General features: G+C 46.4%; 1 protein-coding gene across 2 annotated transcripts in view; it reads right to left on the minus strand.

The window, feature by feature from the left end:
- The window catches only part of SLCO3A1 (solute carrier organic anion transporter family member 3A1), a gene marked incomplete at its 5' end in the record, with an annotated part of 313,818 nt that overhangs the window by 32,646 nt on the left and 264,404 nt on the right, over positions 1–16,768 (minus strand). For both annotated transcript variants that reach the window (XM_082649311.1, XM_082649310.1), the window contains 3 exons: positions 4,834–4,972; positions 6,106–6,304; positions 11,348–11,512. In XM_082649311.1, the coding sequence (XP_082505437.1) occupies positions 4,834–4,972; positions 6,106–6,304; positions 11,348–11,512 (503 nt within the window). The remainder of the gene's footprint in view (positions 1–4,833; positions 4,973–6,105; positions 6,305–11,347; positions 11,513–16,768) is intronic.

The raw sequence follows: 16,768 nt of genomic DNA on the forward strand, positions 1-16,768 counted from the left end.
AACTGGGGGGTATTCTGTCCCCCCCATCAGGGACCTATGGAACTATCTGGAGGCATTGGTGGTTTCACAAATGGCAGAGGGTGCAGGGGGTAGTGCTGCTATTGGCATCCGGTGGGTAGAGCCCCAGGGATGCTGCTAAACATCCTCTAGTCCCACAGCAAAGGATGATGCAGCCCAAACTGTCAACAGTGCCCAGTGGTTCTCAACCTTGGTTACGTATCAAAAACACTTGTGTGTGGGGGGGGGGGAGTGTTTAAAACACTGATGGCAAGTAGAGCAATTAAGCCCGTGCACCACAACTACTGAGCCTGCACTCTAGAGCCCACGAGCCACAACTACTGAGCCCGTGTGCCACAACTACTGAAGCCCACGCGCCTAGAGCCCATGCTCCGCAACAAGAGAAGCCACCACAATGAGAAGCCCACGTACCGCCACGAAGAGCAGCCCCCGCTCGCCGCAACTAGAGAAAGCCCGCACACAGCAATGAAGACCTAATGCAGCCAAAAAATAAATAAACAAATAAATTAAATCTTAAAAAAAAAAAACAAAAACAACTGATGGCAGGGTCCCACTCCAGAAAGAGGGAATCAGAATCTCTGAGGATAGACCTCAGGCCTCATGTTTTAAAAGCTCCCAAGCAATTCTAATGTGCAGCCAGGACCGAGACCCATGATATTGAACGAGGAGCACCCTGCACACATCCAAAATGGGGCTGCCCCCTCCCCTCCCCCCATAGCACCTACTCAGGGCTCTGCTCAAACAGGCGCTCGATAAATCCTTGTTGCCTGGATGGGGGAACAGGTTAGTTGTCTATCATTAGCCCCCTACAAACTGCTGTGCTGGACTTGTACTGATTTTCAACATTCCATTGGTGGCTGATAGAAGCTTTTTTTAAGTCAGTTATTCAGTACATCAAAAGGATACAACTTCCAGCAGTCAATCAGCAGCTACCAACATGCTTTCTGTTAGAATAATTACTTCTGAGAGTGAAAGGTACAGAAACAATCCGGACAATATATTCATGCCAAAGGAAGCTTACAAAATTAGCTTGCTATCTTTTTCGTCACTCTTCCTGGTCATATGCAATGAGAAGAATTAGGAGTTGTATATTAAATGCAATTCTGGAAACTTCCATCACTATCACTCAAGGAGAAATGAGATCAGAAAATGAAAAACAAAACCCCAAAGCAGGGCAGGAAGGGCAGTCTAATATCAGGAAACCGCTAATGTGAACCAGATCTCCTAATAATCAGAATGATGTCCTCAGTGACTTATTCGTGTCTAATCAAGTTAGGGGAAATTTTCACAAGTCTGGGTGGAAGCTATCAAGTGGGGAGAGATGAGCATGCAAGAGGTGTTTAGGATTGAAATCTGCACCAGCCAACCAACCTGCCTGCCAGTTGTGGTATTACCGCCCCTAGCGCCCTGGGGCTTGCTAAGCTTGGCATAGAACCTCCAGCCGGGTGTGCAGAAAGCCTAGGGCATTTATCCAGAGCCATGGCTAATACTGGGAATGCAGTGGCCCACAGCAGAACCCCATCCCTGGATACTGGAGCCTAGTGATGGACTGGTGATGGAGACGCAGGCGAACATGGACCATTCAGTCCAGTGGAGGGGGCCACAGTAAGAGCCTTGCTGGGAGGGCAGGTGCTGAGGCCTCTGCAAGAGGGGTGCCAGTGCAGCCCTGGAAGCAGTGAGGAAGTGGGAGGAGGCGTCTCAGCTGCGCATAAGGAGGTGTTAGGGATGTGAAGGGCTTAGGGGAAGACCAGCCCTGATGAAAGAAACAGCATGGACAAAGGTCTGGAGGTAAGAGAGAACTGGGTGTGCTGGGGGCACCCCAAGAAGTCTGACACAGCTAGTGGCTCCTCAGAAGGTGGGCAGAGCGGGGGAGGTTGAGGCTGGAAAGGCAGCAGGGCCAGATCGTGAAAGCACAATGTCCCGACTGTGGGGGGCACGCACGGAGAACTTCTTTCTGGTGGAAAAAAGGGAGGGATCCTAAAGAGGGAAGTCACAGGGTCAGAGGAAGACACTGGGATTGGCGTCAGACAGACCCTGCGTTCCCGCGCCAACGCCACCATGTTCTGTGTGACCTTGGGCAAGGGACTAATCTGTAATCGGGGAATAAGTAGAACACCTCCTTGCCAAGGTTGTTACGAGGGTGAGTGAGATACTGGGCTGGCCAAAGAGTTCATTCGGTTTTAAGTAAAGACATTTTTCATTTTCACCAAAAACTTTAATGTAGTCACGAACCGAATGAACTTTTCGGCCAACCCAATATATGCGGGGCTGGGGGTATAGGTGAAAGAATGGTTGCGTTGACACTGGGAAAGGACTCCAGTGGATGCAGAAGGAATAAATACAAAAAAGGGAAAGAGGGAAGAGAGATGAAGGAGACTGTAGTCTGTGGAAGAGTTTTTCGGGGGAGCTTGGAGACAAGAAAGGGAGAGGTAGAGGAGGAGGGAGTAAACATACCAGGAATCGAATCTACTGTTTTGGCATTTTCTCAAAATACTGATATTCCTCTGACTCTGGGCCAAGCTGCCACGGGCCATGAGGAACACGTGGAAGGCCCCGTCACCTGGCCCGCACCGGCTCTCGGAAAAACTTGCTGCTGTTGCAAGTTTTATGGTTGTGGTTGTTTTTAGGCCTCGACCATCACAAAGGCCCCTTTCCAGGATACACGTGGCTCTGTGGCCCCAAAGCCCTCATCCACCCATTGGAAGGCAGGGCCTCCAGAGATCTGCCTCCACGGGGTGGAGTGTTATTCCCACCCCAGCCCTGGGGTTTTCTCAATCTCTTGAGAAAGAGATTGTAATTGTGGGGGGATATCACCTCTCTGCTTTGCCTGCACCCCAGCAGACAACATGAGGCCTCTGGTACTGTGAAGAAAAGGCAGGTGTCTGGGGAATAAACCATATGTCCAGAGGGAAGTGGAGAAGCTTGCCCTCTGATGATAATTGCATTCCACAGCTTGCTGTTTCAGCAGCTAGACGCAAACCCGGGCCTGATTAGGCTCTTATTCAATAAGACTCTAGTCCATGCAAGATCAGGAGACATGGATTTTTCTAGACTATTTTTTGGTCAGAAAATGCTCTGGAATAGACTGCTTTGGTCTCAGGACACTAGCCTATACTGAGTCGATGTCATTCTTATAACAGCACAGTAACCAAAACTGATTTATAATATAACTTTTTGGACATTAAAATGTTAATGAAATTGCTGTCATGAAAAAGAATAGCTTGAATTTTTATTTTAACCATTCTCAAGGTCCCATCTCTTTTTAAAAATTCATTTCCTCTCACTTGAAGAAACTGCTTTATCATCTAATTTAAAACATCAGTTCCCCTCCCCCCAAGGTGATTTACTTTCTCTATAGAAAAATGGTAGTAACCGGCCAAGAATCTAAATGTTAAATGCAAGGAAAAATGAGACCTTTGGAAATGAAAATAAATGATCAATTTTTCTTCCTTCGGAGAAATCACTACTCCCAAAAGATACGGGATGTGGAAAGGAGAGGAAACAAATGATTTCAACTCTAAGTTCCTTGAAAGCAGCCACTCAGCCTTCTTATCTTTCTTTCCATCTATGCACTTCTGGACGTTTCTGGAGCACTTGTGGATGCCAGCTCTCACTTAGGAAACTCACAGGTCAGGGCAAATGAAAAACAGATCACTGCAGTGAAACAAGAGAAATGCCTCCAGGAGAGACAGGTAGTAAGATTGCAGGGTCAAGAACCCCAAAGATAAAGGAGGGCAGGGATGGTATCACAGAGCAGGGGGCATTTGAGTAGGGTATTGACAGGTGAGTAGGAGTTGTCCAATTGGAGGGAGAAGCAGGAAAAGACACATGTTGTGTGGGGGAAAGCTGAATATCACCAACTGAAAGGAAGCACAGCTGAAGAGCATGGCGGAGGAAAGACACATGCTGAAGACACACACAAACCCAATTCAGTGCCTAGATCTTATCTTCTAGCTGACAGTAGCATTAGAAAGGGTCCTATACAGTATTACAGAAATCATTCTGGCTTCAGTGTAGAAGACAGACCAGCAGGGGGTGATCCTGAGTTGTGAGGCCAGGGAGGCGACTACTATGCTGGTCCAAGCAAGAGATGAGGAAGACCTGCACCAGGGCAGTGGTGGTGTGGATGCAGAAGGGCAGGTGCAAGAGACGCCTGCAAGGTGGGATCAGCAGGACTGGGTGAGCAGTCCCTTAGCCTCAAGTTTTCATGCAGAGAATGTGGAAAGCTGCAGGCTGACAGCAAATTGTGTAATTCATGCTCAGAAGGAAAGAGCCAAAAAAAAATGATAGTGGGAGGATGGAAAAAGGTGGGAGGCATCTAGCTAAGAAGAAAAGGGCAAAGGAAACTGAGCAGAGAACAGGTTGGATTAGTGCCACATAACCTCAGGTTTGGAAGAGGCCTTCCCTGATAAGTGGCTTTCTAGCCTTTCTTTACATACTTCTGTTGATGGGGAGCTCATTACCTGTAGAGTCATCCCATTCCATTGATACCTTTTGTGAGTTCTTTGAACCATAATCTTTTCCTCTGGCTCCACAGAGCTACCTTTGAATTTTTACTTTCAGTTGCTCAAAGACACTTTTTGGAAACCTATTTGATTTAGCAAGAAGCAGCTGGATGGCCTGGCAGGCCTCCCATCCTGCCGATGGAGAATCCTCCACTAGAGCAGGGCAGAGGCTGAGATAAATTCACAGCGCAGGAACACAAAGTTGAGGACACGTGTGGTTGCCCACTCTTGCCCTTGCCCTTGGGTTTTAAGCTACTTTAGCTGTCTGAGTCCCCTGCCCCATCCCACCCCATCAGAAAATCACCAATACCGTGCTGTTGCAGCCAGCAAAGCAGGCAGACAGGTAGGTGATGCCATCTGCTCCACACACTGGAGTGAAGGAATCCGTTTGGCATTCACAGTTTTTATTGCAGGACGAGTAGGGGTCCAGGGCCGAGCCAGGTGATGAGCTGGAAAAGACAGGAAACGTGGAACCCATCAGAGAAAGGTCAACTTCTGTTGGATCCCCCCAGTGACAGCCCTCTGCCCTCTGTGGTCATGGTCACCAATGTGGTTGTGGTTCAGGGAAGGAGGGCCATCAGTGCTTGGATTGTGCATGGATATACAGAAGCTGCCTCTGGCCATGTGCTCCCATTCTGCCTGTTTGACCTCGCAGGGTGGCAGATAAGCCCGGCCCTACTTCTCCTGACTTAACTTCAGGAGAAGGCCTGGTGGCCTGCTCAGAGGAGGAGACTGGTGTGGAGAGGAACTGGTACCCTGCAGGCCAACCACGCTGCAGCCCTGATGCTCCAAACTGGATTCCCAAGGCAGCTGCAGAGTCTCACGTAGAAAGGGGGACAGCTGTTGGCGCTGGCTATGGAAGGACTCTCTGTAATTCCCTCTAAGGGCAAGTCTGATTGGACTTTAGTTCAAAGTCTTGGGATAATAACTCGGAAGTAAGTTGTCCTATAAGAGCTAACTTCTTTCCATGCTTCTCTCCTTTTTTCCCCTCCATCTCTCCCTCCCACCCTTATCAATACCTACTATGGCTCATACCCTGTAATTACTATGTGAGTCTAATGATAGCTTCTGATGGTTTAAGGAATTGTTGGGACTTCCCTGGTGATTCAGTGGTTAAGACTCCATGCTTCCATTGCAGGGGGTGTAGGTTTGATCCCTGGTCAGGGAACTAAGATCCCTCATGCCATGCATGCGGCCAGAAAAAAAAAAAAAAAAAGGAATTGTTGAAGTCTCTTATTTTAAGCTGAATTTGAAAATAAAACTTATTTTTAATTTTCTATCTTCACGTCATTCCTAAAATCAAATGACAAAAATTGGCATTTGAGTCCTCTGTGGAGTGAATGTCTGACTGTCTCCCCAGTGCTCCCTTGGCCGCCCTGGAAGAGAGCCTTTAAGTGGAAGTCAGCCTTCTCTTCCCAGAAGGTTCACACAGATTGTTCAACCCTGGGAGGAAGATGCAGAGGCATCATCGACTTCGCAGCTCATGGTCACTAGGGACAAAACTGGCTCCATTAACCTACCCAGGAGAGAGGGTCCTGGCATCCTGGGCAGGCAGGGGTGGCGAGACCTTTCTGGGACTTACGTGTTTCCATAGGGAACAGTAACCCCAGCCACAGGGCCCGTGTCACAGCCCAGGAAGAGGAAGGAGACGTAACAAGCGGTGGACACCAGGTTGACGAGCATGGCCATCCGAATGGCCCCGAGGGCAGACAGGCTGAGTTTCTTCACCAGGAGACCGCCCAGGAAGATGCCCAGACAGGCACATGGGATCGCAGTCATCCCTGGAGGAGAGCAGAGGGGCAGGGACCATTAGCCAGGGAAGAGGGGCCAATCAATGCAGACACTGGGTGCCAGGCCCGAGGCTGAGCCCTGCATGGACAGGATTCCCTGTGACACCGCTGTAGTGCCACTTGCTCCACTGTGCCCCAAAGCGTCTGTTAGTGGTCTCATTGCTACCCTCAAGGAGCTCACGAAAATTGGGGAACACAGACACATGAAAACTCAATGATTAGGAGTCTAAGTCATGCACCTTGCATGCTAAGTGGGGAACTCTCGTGGGAAACACACCCAGCTGGTGTGGGAACAACCGAGAGACAAGTCAGACCAGCTGGGAACACGCACGCACATTTGAGAAAAGTATCAGGGAGCAGTGATGTGCCCTCTGTGTGTTTTCCAGGTGGTGCGGGAAAGGGGATCAAATTGGGGATTTTCTCCCACTCTTCAGGCAAGGAAGGGTCTGGAGGCTGTTTAAACAAAGGTCCCAGAACTCACCAGCCTGTGGAGACAGTGTTTTAACCAGCCCCGTGACCTCTCAGGAAGCAGCATCAATCAAATTAATATGTTTCGTAGTTCCTGGTGAGTAATTGGCATATATTTTTTTTCCCTTTCTTATAAACAGAGCTATCTGCAAGGCAGCAGGACCATAAACCTGTTATTTCTGATTCTCAGAGACTCAGGGCATCTTAGGAGGACCAAAGGATCCTAGCGTTCCAATCTCCTGTTTGGTTTTGTTCTGTTCTGATTCACTTCATCTAAACTCGGCTTTAAATTACTGTGTGTCATTTATCTACCGTGTAGATTGTGCATGGCTAATTTTCCAGTTTAGGCTGCCTCTTCCTTGCCAATCAACAGACCTCTAGGTCAACTGACTACATCAATCAGCTGGTATGTGCTAAAGGAATGCAAATTAATTTTAATATTCTGGTGAGAAAAACAATCAGGGAGGCTGAGCTCTGCAAAGGAAATAGCACAAGTTACACTTCTTGAAAAACATAGTATCTCTGTATTATTTGATGCTCTTGGAGGAGCTGTGCTTGGTTCTCTCTCGTCCTGGTATAGATGATCCTCAGGACCTCGCCCCTATTTGCCTGTCTAAACCCCATGCCATTCCGCTCCCCCCACTATACCCAATCCTCCTCCCCTCTCTCCCTGGAATAGGCCAAATCCGTTCAAGCCCCCAGTCTCTGCACTTGCTGTTTCCTGTTCTAGGACATTCTTACCCTCTATCTTTACTTGGCTGGGCCCTACGGAGGGCCTTCCCAGACCACGCCATCTAGAGTGGTCCTGCAGCCCATTTGGGATTTCCTACTGTTTCTTGCCCTGTTTTATTGTTGGCATGGCTCTCCCCAGTATCTGAAGCTGCCTCAGGTATTTCTGGTTTTCTCGTTTCTTGTTCTCTCTCCCCCTCCTGAAATGCAGCTTCCCTGAGGACAAGAACCGTTCCATCCTGTTCAGTCCCGGCTCCCTGTGCCTAGCACGGTGCCCAGCACAGAGTGGGCACCTGGGGATTATTTTCAAGATGAACGGAACAGCGAGCAGATGGGATCTGTGTGAGTGAATACTGATGGCCAGAGCCCACGCCCAGAGAGCAGGTTGCATTTTGTTCCATTTTCCATCAGAGGCAGCAGGGAGCGGCCCCTGGTGAGGATGGTAACTATGGCAATAAGAGGCTTTCAGCACCTTTTCTCCAAGCCATCATCAGCCTTCCCTCTCCCTCCCTGACGTGTGTGCGGCCTTAGCTTGCGGGCAGCTATCAGAACTTCCCCCCAACTCCATCCTCGTTAGCTTCACCTATGCAGATTGAGTCCTTTTTATCTTCACGCATACATCAATGCCATCAGCCCTTAATCATCTGTGTTGCTCTTTTCTGAACTCTGCCCCATCTGCTGATGACTTCGTGGGTGGCCCAGAGACAGCGCTGATGGCCCAGGATGACTGCAGGGGTCCATCCCCTAGGTTTGCGGGGGGCTACTGATGAAGCATTTTTGGACACGAGCCTTGCCTTACGCTTCTGCTGCCTCTCTCTGTCCCCTAAAGGCCCCCTGCCATCCCCTCCTGCAGCCAGCCTTCCAGAGTCCACGCTAACAGACTGATGCTATGGGTAGGGCACAGGGAGAGGGCACGTGTCCTGCCTGCCTGGGCTGCCAGCCGGATGGACGGACCGACAGATGGGCCACCAGGCTGCTTCTCCACATGGCGGGAGAGGGTCTCCCTGTGCAAGTGCTCTAACAGACAGAGCCCCTGGGACAGAAACAGGTGCAGGAAGGTGAGATTGTTTTTGACCTTCTGCCCTGAAGACTACTGACTCGTTTGTTGATAGAAAACTTTGGAAATCTGTCCTGAAATAGAACAGAGCCCCAACTCTGAAGCAAATGTAATCAAAATGTAAGGAGCTGCTGCAAAGAAATCAGGAAGTGAGAGATAAACTCTTTGGGTGCCGGAGGGCAAAACCTGAGAGACGGTAGGTGTAATGAAGAAGTTATAACTTTAATTATAGAGAGACACATTTTACCCTATCTCTGTCAGACAGGTACTAAAGGGCTGACTGCAGCTTGCTAATACCTCTTGGAAGAAATACTTATAAAATAGCGGACGGTAGAGAGTTATTAGTAAAAAAGAAAAACAACAAGGCTTGTGCTGCCCTAGCAGCTCCCAGGGAGAGGTGCTGGGATCTGGCCACATCATTGCTGGTAGGGTTTTAATTTTTTTTAACTTGATACCTTACGTCCTGTGAAGTGCATAAGCTTAAGGGAACACTGATGAATTTTTGCCCCTTTATACACCCCTGTATTAAAACATTTCCAGCAGCCCCAGGGGCTCCCTGGTGCCCCCATTCCCTCCACCCTCAAGGGTAACTATCATTCTGGCCTCTATCACTTTAATTAACTTTTCTTCTTTTTAACTCATAAATATGTACTCTTTTGTGTCTGACGTCTTTCAACTCTGTCAGATCCATCCACACTGAGGCATGTATCCAAGCTCTTGCTTTCTCATGCTGTATGACAGTTCACTGTATGAATATTCTATCATTTATTTACCCATTCTAGTATTGATAGATATTTGGGTTGTTTCCAGTTCGGGGCTGTTATGTATAAAGCTGTTTTGGATACTGTACCTACGCATATATAAATGAGTGGACCTAAACACTCACTTCTGTTGGATTTATGCCCAGAAGTGGAATGCTTGGATCCCAGCGTAAGCATATGCTTTTAGCTTTCATGGGTACTGCCAAACAGTTTTCCAAAGCGCTTGTACCATTGTGCACTCCCACCAGCAGTGTATGAGAGTTCCAGTGGCTCCACGACCTCGCCAACACTTGGTACTATCAGTCTGGCAGACATGGACTAGTATTTCATCGTGGTGTTCGTATGTGTTTTCCAGATGACTCATGAGGGGTCAGCACCTTTACATGGGTTTATTGGCCATTTTGTGAAGGAAATGCTAAGGAGAAGATCAGAAAATATCACCTCGCCCATTTCTCTCAGGACATGATCTACTTCTACTTAACAGAGAAGATAATTCTACGGGGCTGGAGCCCTCTCGACTGCCAGGCCAGACTTGTCCCATTCTCAGGGGCCATCCTTGTGTCTCTCTCCTTTTCTGCACTTTCAGAACAGATGAGCTCTTCTGTCAAAGGCTGTCCACTATACTCCCTCTCTTTTCTGCACATCGCCTCTGCTCGTTCTTTCCCCTCTGCTTAGACACCTGCTCAAGTCCTTCCTGTCACAATAGCAACTGTCTCTTAGCAACAGCACCATCACTACTCCAATCCCTTGACTGCAATACACACTGCCCACCATGTCTTCTCTCCGTCCCTCCACCACTACGCTCTGGAAAGTGTCCTGCAGTCACTGGCTATTCCTTCCCTCTTGTGGGCTGCTCCCCTGCTGCTGTTTCATGGACACAGCCCTGACACAGGCTGAAAGACGTCCTGGCTGTTGAAGGGACCAGAGACATGTGAGGCCGCATCACGCGTGGGCACTCATGCTGCTGACAGCTTCCTTCTTGGTATCATCTCTTCCTTGACTCCCGTGATCCACGGATTTCTCTCAGGAGTTGCTTCTTGAACTTCTCTATGGCCTCCTGTATTTCCTATGGGCAGTGTTTCATCCCCTCTATTCTAATTCTACACATTTTCCTTCTGCAAACTCCACTCCTGTGTCCTCAACTACCATGCACAAACGGATGCAACCCACATCTTCTTCTTCAGCCCTCAACCATGCACAGGACATCATGTAGATATACTACGGCCATCTCACACTCAGCAGCTTCAACTCTGAACTCACAACCTTCCCTACAGATCTGATTCTTTTCTGCTATTTCCAGGTTTCACAAATGGTACCACCCTTTGTCTGAGCCAGAAACCTGGAAGTCATTCTTGACCCTGCATTCTCCTTCCTCCGCCATGAGACCACTTTCCCTACTGCGTATAAGGAATGCTCCTTCTCATGAGGGCAAACGGGTTTTCTTTAGCATGTCAGCTCCAAAGGACTGGAAGCAGATTCCTGTAGTCTACTGCTGAGAAGACTGGTAAGATCACGCTTGAGCTTGGGGAGAAGGAGTGTCATGATCCATTAATTACATCTGCCATGGGCACAGGGATAGAGGGGAGCATATGGCTTCCAACCTCTATATTTGCTGACCGTGGGTTTTATGCTGCCAAGAATATCCTTGCTTTTTTATGTTCTTGACCAAAGCCTGCTAAACTTTCAAGATCCATCTTGATTCCCCTCTTCCTTCCTCACATCTTCTCCCCAGTTCTCCAGTTCACACTGATTTATAGACTTCCTGGCCTGTCACAATGCTTCCTATGCACACTTTACATTTTAACTCTTTATTATCATGTACTTTTAGCAATTGTCTCAGGCAAGTAAATCTTACTCCAAGAAAATCCTTTGAAATTCTTCTGCACACTGACCACATGTATATGCTTCTGCAGGGGCAGCACAGTCTGGGCTGTTGGGCGGGTCTCAGTCAATTCTTATAGTATTACAAGCAGTGACGGCCCCTCTCCACCCTCCTGGGAGGCTGAGAAACAGACTCACCGAGCAGCTGGTTGGCAGAAGAGGTGGTGAGGTTAAATTGCTGCTCCAGATACTTCCCCAAGAAGGCAGCGAAGCCAGCCACCACTGCAATCTCCATGCAGGCGGCCAGGATGATGCAGGTAAACACAGGGTTTGAGAGCAGGTGCTTTGTGACCTTCGGGATCACTGCAGGGAGAGAAGCAGAGGACCAAGGTCACACACTGCACTCCCAGGCCTTCTGCCCCCAAGGCCCCAATTTGACCCATCTCAGTAAACAGCATCAGGAATCACCTGGTTGCTCAGGCCAAAGCCTATAACCTGTTAAGTCAGCCATAATTGTGAAAACTCTGGCTTCAAACTATACGCTGATGTCTTGTCAACTAAACTGACAACTACTAAAGCAGGAGAAACTACACCATGACTTTTCTTTTTTTTTTACAGCACACTTGAAACACTATTTTATAAGTCATCACAAGTTATTTCCATCCAAAAAAAAGAGGAGTTTGGGGTTTGTTTCTCAAAAGGGAAAATATAACTTAATCGTATTATAAGTATAAATGTATTAATTATATTAATACATCTAAGTATATATTATCAATATACCTGTGATGAATATTTATAATGGTGTGTGTTAAGAAAATATATTTAATCTTTTTTTCAGCAACTTGTTTTTTTTTTATTTTATATTGGAATATAGTTGATCAACAATGTTGTGTTAGTTTCAGGTGTACAGCAAAGTGATTCATGTATACATATACATGTATCTATTCTTTTAAGAAAATATATTTCATCTTAACAGTTTCAAGAAAGAAATGATAGTGTATGTATATGCATACACACATACACACGCACACACAATACATATATAATCCAGCCTCCACCCACCCACCCCCCTTCCTTCTCACAACCACATTCGCCTGGCTTCCATGAGCTTTCACTTGGGGAAGACTAGGGTCTTGGTTTTCACTCTTGATCCAATATAATCCTCCCCTATGCAGTAGTCAATGGGATCAGCTCAAATCAGCTTCCTACTCAAACTCCACAATGGCCAAAATCCACACTTGGTACGATGGCCCACAGTCTGCCCCTTGGCTATCCGATCACTTCTGATCGCTCTCCATCCTCTCTCTGCTCCAGCCCCACCGGCACCTGGTCCTCCCCACCCAGCTCTTTGCACCAGGGCTCTTCCCTCCATTAAATGCTCTGAACCCAGATCTTTGCTCCATCTCTTCCTTATTCCTCAGGTGGTCTTTCCTCAACACCCAAGGCAACCTAGAAGCTGCTGCCCACCCAGCCCTGATGCTCAGGGCTCAGATGGGAGTTGATGGTGGGCAAAAGCGCTTCGTGGCTTGTGTACCGCTTTAATTACCAATGGAGCCAAAGCAGGTTTTGTTGAGGTGATGCATTTCAATCTTATTTTATTATACTCTGTTTTTCCTAAAGTAGGTGGTTTCATAAACCACTCAGATTTCCTTTTAATTTGGTGCTTTTACAAATGAGAGATTTGGGTTTCTTAAAATCCTTTGAATGTAATCACATTACTTGGCTCTTTCCAGCCATTAGAATCCTTTGTACATGGTCTTTGACCAGATCTCCTCAGCTATGGAGTGATGACATATCCTGGCAGTAGGCAAGGGGTCTGGGGGTATCAGGACAACCCCATCATTTCAATACTTATGCCATTATTTTGATGTGCACTTAGTAAAAAAAAAAAAAAAGTTAACTAAAATAAAACTGATACATCAAATGCATGGTTTCATGGCTACCATAGCTTAAGATGATGCTAGGTTAAATAAAACAAGTAGATTTAAAGTTATTTAAAGAGAAAGTTATGTAAATGACGGTACAGGTGGTAAGGAAATAGGCAAAAATGTGTAAAAGTGGTGTACCAGTGATAAGTTAGGGGACCTCTGTTCTGCTGTACTCATAATAATGTGGAACATTTGGCATGTGATGTACTTGTTTCCTTCCACCTGTGTAAACAGAAAAAGATAAAACAGAGTCCCAGATGTAGCAAGTACTATTCCAAGTCTAGGAAAAACCAATCAGTGCCCATGGTCATACAAAATAAACAGGTGAGCAATGTCTAACACTGCATTCCAAGGTAATGAATTAGCCAGCTGTCCTAAAGAAGAGAGCTAATTACGCAGGCTCAATCTCATTTCCTAGGAGATGAAACCTCTAAATGGCCCAACTAATTAGAATAAAATAATAATAGGAGATACATAAGTTTTTAATAACGTTAACAGACAAGCTCAATAAATCAAAATAGCAGAACAACGGGTCAGGAACTGGCAGATACACACAACATAAAATTTATCATTTCTGGGAAAGATACCAAGTTTCAAAAATGAAAATCTCTATATAAGACAGGGACTTAAGGATCCTTTGATGTACTAAAAGGAACTTAGCTATGGGAATGGACTGAGCCAGATGATTGGAGGCTCAGAATCACTGTGGGCTGAGCAATCTGATTCTGCATCCCAACCGAGAAACAACCAGACAATAACCAGAGCTGGTGGCCTCAGTGGTTCCATGGTGGTTTCTCGTTAAACTACTAAAAGCTTAGGAAGGTAACTCTTGGATTAAATAAATGCGTGTGCACACATGCACAAAATAAAACAAAAACTTTAAAAATGGTAGGAATAAGAATAAAGATGGTGAGAAAACAACTTTAAATCCATGGTATTTATATATTTATACCTGCTTTATTGCGAGGGACTGGCCTTTATGCGTGTGTTCTGTTCATTTTTTACAGGGTTTCGAGCATTCATAATAATCTGACTTTTTTAGAAATGTCATCTCAAATATTTGTCTAGAAGAGGTTACACTTAAAATCTATGCTTGGGGGCTTCCCTGCTGGCGCAGGGGTTAAGAATCCGCCTGCCAAAGCAGGGGACATGGGTTCGAGCCCTGGTCTGGGAAGATCCCACATGCTGCGGAGCAACTAAGCCCGTGTGCCACAACTACTGAAGCCCGCGCGCCTAGAGCCCGTGCTCCGCAACAAGAGAAGCCACCGTGATGAGAAGCCTGCACACCACAACAAGGAGTAGCCCCCGCTTGCCACAGCTAGAGAAAGCCCGCGCACAGGAACGAAGACCCAGTGCAGCCAAAAATAAAATAAATAAAATAAGTAATAAATTTTAAAATAAATAAATAAATAAAATCTATGTTTAAATGTTGGAAAATTTTCCTTTGTTAAATTCACATTATTAAGTATCGTAAAAATATTTAGAGGAATGTTGACTGTGTAATGTTCAAAAATGTGTACTGTTTGACAAATATAGAAGATGACTACATTGGGCATAAACAGAAGGTAATGAAGTAAGTATTTGTCTTCATAAACAAAAACCCCTTGGATGTTAAGACTCCATCGTCATAAATCACCGCTAATGAGTGAAGGCTGATTTGCTATAGTGTTTGGCACATTGTGATGGTATAATGTACCTGTGACAAGGGACTGGCTGATTATGTCACAAAACACCAAGCTTCACAGAGAGTGGTATGGATTACATGGGCGACCACAGCACTTCCTTGTAATAAATGAATTTGAGAGCCCCCAGCTATTCATGTTTTGGCGGGTAATAACACTGTTGCCCCATCGTTGTAGTCTTTTGGCATTAAGATGCCTAAGCTTTGGAAACACTGTTGACAAACAGTCAGCACGTTGGGCACATTCTAGGAAAACCACCCTGTACCATACTTTTATTGTAGGCTTCATTTACTTTGTTACAGTGCAGACTCTTTAGATCTGGGGACTTCAGTAGGAGAAAGCACCACGGCCACACTTGCTTGCAAATAAAACTGCTGCTGAGCTGACACCGCCAGCATCCTCCAATTAGGAACTATGTTCTCTGGCTCAGAAATGATGCCAATGAGGAGTTGAGTTTGATCACGTTAACTGTTTGGGCCTCGGTACCTCCTTGTCCTTGATCATGGCCATCGTGGTTTATTTGGGGATGACGAGGGCACTTCTCAACAAAGGCAACTCCAGCTGATGGAACATTTTCATACTTCAGCCAGCATTTTAATTATTCCAGAGATAAGTCCATTTCAGTTGGAAGGATTCCTTGTCAAGATAGGAGCCTGCCTGCTTTTGTTTGAATATCTAATGACTAATTTTGCCTTGGATTAGATGTGAAAATCATTAGGTTTGAGAATTATCTGACTGAAGGCCCAGGGAAGACTCAGTGGGCCTCATCTGCATGAAGAGCATTCTTTTTTCTGCCTATACCCAGCCGATTCGCCTCCAGAAATGACAGCTTCCTCTTGTGTTCAGCTATTTTCCTCCCAGTTTCTTCCTCCCATCCTGGGTTTTATTGCAATGACTTGTAGTACTGTCAAAGAAGATTCCTTTCCAAAGGTTCAATCTACCCTCCAAAGCTCCAATTTGAAAAGGGGTATTAATTAGCTTGACCCTAGGGCTGGCTATCCCAGTGTTCCAAGCTTTTTCATGCAAATGGATTGTTAAGCCCATAAAATGCTAACTTTCCAAGGTGGCAGTAGCTAATGAGGTGGCCCAGACAAATAGAAATTGGTGAACCAAGGCCACACCAGGCTACCAAACACCTACAGTCTCCCAGAGCTATTTGCCTCTCACCTTCTGATTTAGCCTCAGAAGTTGGGAGCTGGGGTAGGAGGCAGGCAGGCTTGTACCATGCAGCCTCATAGCTAGGGAAACCTTTTCACCTCTCATCAGGAGCACGGTGCTGCTACTAGCGGAATGGTACAAAGTTGGGAGTGATCTCCAGGGAAAACAAGTTTGCTACTGCTAGTCTTTGGAAGGCAGTCCTGTAGGATGGAGTTTCTTGGAAAATTGTGGGTTCTCCAAGAGGGAGAAAGGCAGGTTTAGAGAAGTCGTGAGGATTAACCTTGACAGAGCATTTCCTGTGGGCCAAGTACAATTCTAACTGCTTATACATCCACTTGCATTATGCTCACAACAAACTGTGTTCCTGGGATGATTAAAATCCTCCATTTACAGATGAGAAGACGGAGGCAGACAGTGGCCCCATGGTTAAGGAAGCAAAGCAGGAACTCACACCCTGGCACCTGCTGCCACACAGTGTGCTTATAACCATTGTGCTGTTCTGCTCTGGGTTCTGAGGGGTGCTGTTGTTGGCTTGAGGACTAAGCATGCAGGCTGCCCCTGGTAATCAAGCTGTGGCTTAATTCTTAGAATGAAGAATAATAAAACATTCCCACTGGGGTTAGGGAAAATGAACAGATCTGACATGACTAAGGGCTTAGTCCATGTCGTTTGAAGGCAGAGAAGTAGGAGAGGAAGGGAGGGGGACAGAGGAATGAAAGAAAGGATTGGAGACCCTACAGAAGAGCCCTGTACCACAGAAAAGGTTTCACTGAATAAGGTTGTATAAAATAATGGCTAAGAACCTGGTCTAAGGAGCCAGGTCATTGGGATTTGAATTCTGGCTTCAAGAC

This window comes from Grampus griseus (genome assembly GCF_964374135.1).
Source record: "Grampus griseus genome assembly, chromosome: 2".
Classification (NCBI taxonomy): domain Eukaryota; kingdom Metazoa; phylum Chordata; class Mammalia; order Artiodactyla; family Delphinidae; genus Grampus; species Grampus griseus.